General features: G+C 38.6%; 1 protein-coding gene across 3 annotated transcripts in view; it reads left to right on the top strand.

Annotated features, from left to right (window-relative positions):
* Positions 1-5,263: 5,263 nt before the first annotated feature.
* The window catches only part of LOC139133966 (KH domain-containing, RNA-binding, signal transduction-associated protein 2-like), a 35,550-nt gene continuing 31,176 nt past the window's right edge, over positions 5,264-9,637 (top strand). For all 3 annotated transcript variants that reach the window (XR_011552687.1, XR_011552686.1, XM_070700790.1), the window contains exons 1-2: positions 5,264-5,489; positions 7,888-8,012. Coding sequence is in view for 1 of the 3 variants with exons in the window: in XM_070700790.1 (XP_070556891.1) it covers positions 5,393-5,489; positions 7,888-8,012 (222 nt within the window). In the remaining 2 variants the exon portion in view is untranslated. The remainder of the gene's footprint in view (positions 5,490-7,887; positions 8,013-9,637) is intronic.

The following is a 9,637-nucleotide window of genomic DNA, read 5'->3' as shown; positions in this document are numbered from 1 at the left end:
TTATTCAATTTGTCCATCCGCTCAGTACAACTTGAAAATGTAGTTCGATATCACATGTAAACATATAATTTAAAATCTTTTTCTTTAAAGAAGATTCTGGTCCATCAAAAGAAAATACAGATAAGGGCAAACTGTTTTCATAATGATATATTTATTTCATCCATCTGAACTTGATCTTTGCTAATTTTAAACCACGATAGAACATGGATTCATTAAATCAATGCGCGATGATGACACGAGCTGTCAACATGGTCACCGGGGGGGGGGGGGGGGTGTACTCCCATAGAAAAGGTATACGGGTATGTGCCGCCCAAATGGGTCACTTTTTCACGAAAATATCCCTAAACAAAGGTCGATTTTCATCTGGAAAATCTCTAGACATTCGTTGATAACAAAGCAATTAGGCCATATCCCCTGCTTTAAGAAAACCGTCACATCTAAAAGAATAGAAGTGAAAATTCCCAAAATTTGTCAAAGAAATCCCTAGCGATGGGTCATATTTTTGTTATATTCATGGATGATGTTTTCAACTTGGTTACTTCGGCGGCACAACCCCATATGAAAATATCAAAGTACCCCCCCCCCCGAGTAGTACTCTCAGCTTTAGTAGCTTTATGATATAGTCCTTATTTCAACAGTAATACCAAAGAGGTGTCAGCAATTTTTCGAGCAAATAACATCATAGACAACATTAAAAATCATTTTACTTAAAGTTCCTTATAGTTTTATATGCATACACTGTATCACAGGCGCGTGGAGTGTTCAGTGTAGAGTCAACGTAAAAAAAATGATGTTTCTGATTGCAAGGCAGAATGACGTACAAAATACTGAAAAAGAAGTACGGCAGAAAACAGATAAGCTCAAAGAATAATTGTGCTGGCCCAAGACAGAAAAGTTGAAAAGTTACTTCCACAGCAATCCAACGAAGAGTATTATTGATTGAAATTCTGGATGGATTTTTGGCGTGGTATGCAAGACACTCACAGCTAGTAAAAAATAAAGACTATATGTTGTGCCGTAGCAAAGCTGGAATCTGTAGGCCCCTACTGATGATAAGCTTACCGGACTGTTATTCCAAAAAAAAAAAAAGAGTTGAACGAAAAATTTCCTCGATTATTAATTGTAAAAACAAATATTATCGTGAGGCTGATACATGTCCATGGTCGTCGGTATTTCATCTATGACGTTTGTAACTCAATATTCATAAAGAAGAAATAGTATGTTTGTAATGTTCTAAGTGATTCTTACCTGTGAAATCAGAGATTATGGACAGATTAAGTCAGAAATAAAGTCAAATAAATAAACAAAAAGGTCTTTTTAACTCCTGTCAAACATAATCTGAGTGCGTAGTAAAATATCTGGAAATGTCTCTAAATATAAAATCCATAAAAAATCTTGTAAAAATATATTTCAGTATCACAAGTACATCGACCGAAGAACACCTCTTCCCCATTTCTCGTTATAAGCTTAGGGACCGTCGATAATAAAAGCTGACGCACAAGAAACGTAATTCCTTCGTTTTACTTGAAACCCCCTCCCTCCCCCTCAAAACGAAAGTTCTTATGCGAAATCAATTTCGTATTATGATGCCGTTTCTGACAAACCCACACGCACCTCTCCGACCCGCACGCTCATTAAAAAATTACGGAAGTACACATTAATTAATAAACCTCCCTTTTACGCGTTTCACTTTTTAAGACACAGAACATTTTAATGCATTTCGCACGTAGGAAAATATTTCACGTACATGTTTCACGTTGAAAAAGCATACAGGTTTTTATTTCAAATTTATGTCTTTTCGTTGTCTTTTCTGTCTCCGTATTTTGTGGTCATTCTGTTCTCGATGAACGCGAAGGTAGTATTGCGTTCTCGCTGCAAAGTTGCACTTCGAAAACAATAGACGAAAATCCTTATGCGATTTTGACGCACACAAAACGAAATGAGCTTTTACCCCCTCCCCCCTAAACGAAAGAATTACGCGTCAGCTTTTATTATCGACGGCCCCTAATATGCTTCGCTATTTTCTGCGAGTGTTATCTAGCTAGTAAGGCACTTTCATTTCTCTTTAGACTTCAATTTGCCATGAGGCAGCGAATACCAAGGTGTGTGTTATTGGCAATGAGCCCTTCCTTGACTTACAATTACATTCTGGTATTTTTTATGAGAAGGAGAGTTTCAAAGTAGTTTCCACAAGAAAATGTATCTTAGTGAAAATGAAAGATTTCAAGAATTTGAAAGAGAGTCGTTGCTGCAATTCAGTGAATATGGTTGGAATCTGCCAACAATGGAGAACAAGTAGAAAACATCACATGTGGTGAACTCACAAATGAACAAAAAGCAGAGACGATCTGGGAGAAATATCTTTAAATCTTTTGAAACTGTACAAAACAATCACATACGAAAGCAAGAACTTTACTCTGGTGACGATGATGCACATATTGAAAAGTAACTGGAGCACAATTTCCGAAGAACTATAGGCCTACTTTCCAAGTTTACTACTTTGACGTATGGGTGCATAACAAAGACACATGTAAAATGTTAGTGTAACACTTTTTATAAATATGAACATTGTTGATAAGAAATATTATCAGATTATATTTTTCTGTCATTATTGTACATGTAACATAAGCACAAAATTGAGGCTGCACTGGATTCCAGAATGGTGCACATGTTCAGACTCTAAGGCAAATTTGCGCAATTAGTAGCACAGGTCGTAGGAAAAAAACGCGCGGTGTACTGCTCAAATAAACGGTCAACAACGTTTACACACACACACACACACACACACACACACACACACATAAGCTTATATGAGGTAAGTTTACGTTTCTAGCTTTATCAGATTCCTACGTTATGATATAAACATTATTTTTGGTCATTATTGAAAGGAACAAAAGAAAGATCCTGCACAAACTGTAATACTTGATCAAGAATCAAACCTTTTACATGAAAAAGACAAAGTTAAAAATATTCTTGTAAAGTACTGGCAACGTTTAGGAGAACGAAGCAATCAAAATGGTACTTCAAGCGATAATTTGTACCAAGAATCAAAGAATTTTGTGGAAAAGGTAACCTCATCTGTAGGTAATAACACAGATACAATACAAGTGAAACCATCAGTTGCATAATTAGAAATCTTAAAAATAATTTGGCATGTGGTCCAGATGAAATAACACATGAAATCATTACATGTGTAAAGGTGGTGGGCAGGTGATAATTGACTTATTGATTGCACTTTTTAATCTTTGTACAGTTTAGAAATTGTTCCAATAGAATTGGGGGAAAAATCATTATATCACTACATAAAAGGGTGACACAAGAAATCTAAATAACTATAGAGGTATTTCATTGAGCTCAGTTATCGGAAAAATGTACAATAGAATCATAGAAAAAAAGGTAACAAATTAGTTGAATCAATGGATATTCGAACAATTGACCAAATTTTCATTTTAAAAGGATTAACAACGATTAGAAAACATGAAAATAAACACACCTATCTCATTTCTTTTAGGCTTCAGGAAAGCTTATGACAGCGTTTGGAGATATGGATTATGGTAGCATTGTGGAATAACGGAATCAAAGGATATTGTGTGATATCAATAATAGAGTATATATAATAATTATATACACAACATGTAGTAACTTTCGCCGTACACTGAAAATGGGTAATAGTGTCACTTGTATATTTTTGCATAGATTGTGAACTAAATAGAGGCTTCCAGAGGGTTGTTTACATAAGCAGATTGCACTGTGTAAAGTATTATTTTTTTAATCAAAATCATAATTATTAATAATCATAATTATAATAACAATGGGGTTTCCAGAAGGTATTTACAGAAAATAGACGACTTTATTGTAAGAAAGCAAGATTTTATTATTCTGTAACATTCATATTAATAATTATCAATATTCATGATTAATTTTTGATCATAACTGGAAAAATCAACACAAATAATGTCTAATTAGCCTGTGCATAAAAGTAAGATTACACATGTAATCGCATACTATGTTGTAGGTAGGCCTAACTGTGAGTAGAAAAAAATAAAATTAACATTTCTTTTTCCTTATGCTGAAAAATGTCGTATCCCGTGACTTTGATTGTTTTGTTGTAAATTAAAGCCGGTCAAAGCGACATGGACATCTTATCAAACTTTAAGTATTGTCATTTACTGTCAGGTAGGAACCTAAAGCTTTCCATATTATATACTTTACTTTACTTTACTTTACTTTATTGCTCAACAACACACTCAAGGAGTGTGGTAAGGCAAAAATTACAAAACTCAGCAAACACTGGATGAAGCTGCTGCTGGGGGAGGAACTAACGTACACGAAATAAATTTGGCAAGATGTAGTTTATCTTCGTGAGTAAAGATATACATGAACTTTTCTCAGTCATTCAAATCAAGAAAGCCAGGATTATACAAACTTATGGATGAAAATAGACTATCTCGATAAGCTCTGTATTTTGGACATTCTATTACAAAGTTTAAAATATGTGAGCCGTTTTGAATGCAAAGATCAATAAGTTGTCTCCCAAAGGAATTGATAGTACAACTATCATTATCCATTGAAATTCTATCGTGTACAGAGTCAGGAATATAATCATTAGGTGTAGGACAGTGATTTATGTCATGTTGAATATAATCTTGCAAATTGCCTGTCCTAGCATTAGAGTTTCCTACTAAAATTATGTCTCCCAAACTAGAAAATTCAAGAATCTCAGAATGAATAGTTTCAAAATAATCGTTATTTACATGCATTACAGACCCTTGTGGAGGTAAATATACACAACACCTACTAGTACTAAATGAGAAAAAATCCTTATCAAGTTCTACTCTGAGTAAGTCTGAAATTTTTGATTTTATCTTATGAATACCTGTCTTAAGGCACGACTTAAATACAACAGCAGATCCCCCAGCAGCACGTTTACTACGTTAATGTTGTAAACTTCTATCAGATCCAAAATAACTATCATCGCGCCGAAAATAAAGGATATCATGAAAAAGGGTAGGCCCACACAAAAATGACTGAAAATAACTGTCGGTGTGCCATTTCTTACTTCATGTCCGCTTAAATTGTTTTATTTTTTTCTACCTTCCTTGACTAGATTTCTTTTCATAGGCTCTCTGTTGGAATCCCCCCCCCCTCCCTCAATCTTCCAGTCGCCCCCATAGGATATTAAATGGTCTACCTCTCACCCAGTGCCTCTTACCGATGGACTATTTACATGTTGAACCGCAGCGGATGGATATATTGAATAGAGTACTTGTACGTCGGCTGGCCAAGCGGAGAATCAGTTTCCGTTGGACTAGCGTGAGTGTGCTTGGCTCCGTAAATCTTGGCAAAGTTTATCGTACTTAAGACAGCATCGACCCTATCACAACCGTTAAGAATGGCCGACGAGTCAAAGTATCTCGAAGAGTTATACAAAGAGAAAGTGGAATTAGATAAAGTTGGCCACACAAATGCGTCGAAACTAGTCTCAGAAGGTAAAGCATGTTCCTTTGTTTACGGTGGTAGTGTAGATTTAGTGACTTTAATATTTCCGGGAAAATCAAACACGTAGTGATCCAGAAAAACTGCCCCTTGCAACACAGTTGGCATTTTTCATGATCAAAGACGGAAGGAAAGAAAGATTTGCGAAATTTAACACTTTAGAACGTAACGCGGATTATAAACAAACAAAATTAATTTGAAATGGCGGATGCAAGATGGCGGCCACGTGTCAACATAAACAGTCAACGCGACTCCACACGACCCATACCTTTGAATTTATTGAAAGTATCCCAACCTTCTATCGAACGTATCTTTAGGACCTTACATAATAAATGTAGCACATGTTCCTTGTTGCTACAAACGGTCTACACATGACATCAACACTTTCATCAGTTGCTGCAGTCATGCTGCAGTGCAGTAGCTCGAGGATTTGCTTGGTGTTTGTGGATTTTGACGGCAAAACCATCCGACCAGCAACCTTTTGCCGAACGTCGAACTACTGTACTGCAGTACTGTACTGCAGATCAGGGTTGTCCGGCTAGCATGGATATGCATATCTGCATCCGTAGGGGTACTACACCCATGATGAATCAAGAGACCTTAGGTAGCTGTAGTTTGCTGTGGTTTGCAGCAAGCCCTGACAGTGGAGCGGAATGGGGTCATTCAGGGTCATGTCCACAACAGTTAATCTGCTGCTGCCTGCTGTCAGTATACCATGAGACTGAACTATTTCTTGGTTAAACTTCAAAAACAAAATTACCAATGAACAAAATTTCAGCAATTTATACCCGCATGATACCATACTAATAAATTCTCATCAATTTTCTCCAACTACTTCCTGAAATAAATTAAAACATTCCTGCACTTGGCTGGATGAAACTGGGCACAACTAGAGATGACTGAACACAATAGGTGCCTGCACTTTATAACAAGTGTAAAGATTTTGAGGTTTTCCTTGTAACTAGCTGCAAACTTCTAGCTCTACAGTGAGGTGGTTGGTGATTTTTGCCTTTGCGACCTCGCTCACCAGTAGCTACAATGCCAAAGGGCCTGTAGACTGGAAAATAGGCGCAGCATCAGTGTAGCGCACTCAAGATACCAAATATATTTGTTCTACTGTTTATCATTGCACCTATCCATCAAAAAAGAACACATCAGAATCGTCAACAGTAACCTTTTCGTTTTGGACGCTAAAAATCACCTGCAACATCGACACAGCAATCGCACTCGACAAAGATCACTGACAAAACAAAACATTACGCGTATATCCGCTTTGCGTTGAACACATCCTGTATCTGCATATTGTACAAATGGGTGCACTACACTGATGTCATGCTTATTTTCCAGTCTATAGGGTCTTTGGCATTGTAGTGCTACTAGTGACCCAAAAATACTGAGCGCCTCATCGTAGAGCTACAACTTGCCAGCTACCTTGTGACAAATGACATGAAATCAGTGGAGAATCAAGCAGATTTTGGCCTGTTGACAGAGTATTGTGCATGGGATTTAGGTTTGAATGAAAATAAATTAGCATCACAGATTGATGAATTGTCTATAATTTTCAGTGAAACTATGTATTTTCCTTTACAAGAAAATCATTCAGCAAGCATTAAGAATATATTTGATGGAAAGATTGAGGTCACCATATAACATTGATGCTCAGCGTGGTGCAAAAAATTTACAAATGTACTATACTAGCTCTAAGATTGTCGTATTGGTCCCAGATCAGCTGAATGCAGCTGTTGATGGGTACTGAAGTGGTCAAAAACATTGACAGTCTTATATTTTATTTAAAACTACAGTCTTAAATGTTGAGAGACCAGCTACAGTGTAGACGTCAGATCTGTTTCAACTAGAGGCACATTTGTCTCTGTATGAGTGTAAATTTAATTAAAATCTTGTTTACACACTTCATTTTAATAATCCATCAGTGATACATGTATGAACAATAACATGAGATTTAAATGGTGCAGTTCAGAATTGCACTGTATCACTCACACACAGCAATGTTATGTTGTATTGCTTTGAAGGCAGTGTCATTTGTTATCTACTCTGAAATTCTTACTCAGCATTGCAGCAATGTAATCTTGTACATAGTCTTGCTTCAAAGGCAATATCGCTTGTTATCCACACTGAAATTCTGATTCCCGGCATTGCAGTAGTATTTTTGTGGTGTTGTAGTCAGATGACTTTTATGAATGAACCTCATCAAGCTAGCCCAGTGTTGAGAATAAGTTGTTCATCCTAGATGTGGTCAAACATCTGGGAAGGTATTTATTGGTATTGCAAGCTTTCATTGGCATATAATGTACAGCCTAAATTACACTTAAATTTCTCTCTACAATTATCTGTGTTAGTGCAACCAATAAAGACACTGTATTTATTCCTCAGAGATCAAGAGGGTCCAGGAAGGAAAAGACCCAGAGAAGGCAAAATCCAAGTATTTGGAGTTGACAAAAGAAAAGGCTCTAAAACTTGTTGAAAAGATCTTGATTCCTGTCAAAGAATTTCCAAAGGTAAGTGTACATGTTTAACCCTTTTCCTGCCGAGCGCCCTTGTCCGTTATTCTCCCAAGTCAGTAGAAAACCGCCCCATAATATGTGCCTGCAAAGATTGGCTCTCCTGCATGTTATCCTGCCAGGCATTTTGGCAGAAATCGCCCATTTTCAGGGTAGTTTTAGCCGTACTTATACGTGTTAGACTTCGATAATTTCTACATGCCCGTAGACAGGGGAAGGAGCTCAAGGGTTGCTGCAGAAAAAAATTGAGGTCACCGGCTTTGTTTGCCCCTGGGAGTGCGTCATTTTATTGCCGTTTCATGTTTATTTTTTCGGAAATAAACTCCTTCAGTATTACGCACGTCCGCTAGGCACAAACATCACCTCACTCGTCTGTTAGTCAGAGACCCTGAGGGTCGTGCTAGGGGTGCAGAAGCACCGTCAAACCTGTCCTGTTTCCCCAGGGTAGGGTCAATTGAATACGTACCTTAAACGACTTGGTAGTGTAGCACAAAAACTACGTTTTTGCCGTTGTATTAACGACATGGCTGAGCCATTGAAGCACAGCTCAACGTACTTTAGCCAGCTCAGTTGGGAGTTGGCTTACGAGTGTTACCGTTCATTACTGACTTAATCGAGTGGTCCTCAGTCAGGTACGGGTTTGTACCGACATGGCTTGGGCTGCAGCTAACCAGTGATAACCAGTCACTACACCCAAGTCTTCAGTTCACTTTTGCGATGCACGGGTGCAACGCAATATGCTTCCATTGTTCTAGCCATCGACGCGACGTGTCCACATGCCTGGCAGCCATATTGTACTGCTAGCTGGTTTGCATAACAAAAGCAGTCCCTGCTAACTGCAGGCGGTATCCCCGTAGCATATTGACCTTATGTCACCTTTTGAATTCTCTGTACGCAAACAGCGTACGTAGTTACTAATGCGTCGGCAAGAGGATACGTTTGCCTGCAAACCAGAGCCAATACTTCGGACGATGGAATAAATAAAAATCCAAAGCTAGTCCATTGAATGGCAGGCCAAGGCGGTGAAGGACGTTGCCTGGCTTGAACTTGCAGAGCTGAAGCCCAGCTTAGTACGTCGGACACCAGTTTGTAATGGTATTTCCGAGTCGTTCATATCCGTTCCATCGGAGGAACAAGTCGAGCCGTCCCGTCAAAAATACGTTCTCATTTTCAGTCACGCACAACTGAATAAGTGACTTTCGTCTCGCACCATCGGCATATCTGCCAAGTCGTTTGCAAGAGGTAGCCTTCTAGATTAGCATTGCCGAGTTGGTCAAGTTCGGCAGCAATCTCTATAGTGCCAGGCAGCCAAGTACGTCCAACTCTGCCAGAAAACGTCACCATGCTATCCTGCCAAGTCCGCTAAAAAGCGGTAAAAAAAAACCAGCCCCCCTCGGGTGTGGGGGACTGGCGGACAGGTTTCTGCACCTTTCCCTGTCTATCGACTCCCTGCGAACCCATTTCGAGGGGAAAAGGCGTTCCTTGTCAGAAAACCTCTCCTCGGATGACCCCTAAACGCACAGGGGATAGCAAAACGTAGTGCCGTCGACTTGGCAGGAAAGGGGTACCCAAAAAGGGCCCGATTTCCACCGGGTTGGGAGAATAACGGTCACCAGTGCTTA

This window comes from Ptychodera flava, chromosome 5 (assembly GCF_041260155.1).
Source record: "Ptychodera flava strain L36383 chromosome 5, AS_Pfla_20210202, whole genome shotgun sequence".
Lineage (NCBI taxonomy): Eukaryota > Metazoa > Hemichordata > Enteropneusta > Ptychoderidae > Ptychodera > Ptychodera flava.
This window is presented reverse-complemented; position numbering and strand designations above follow the sequence as displayed.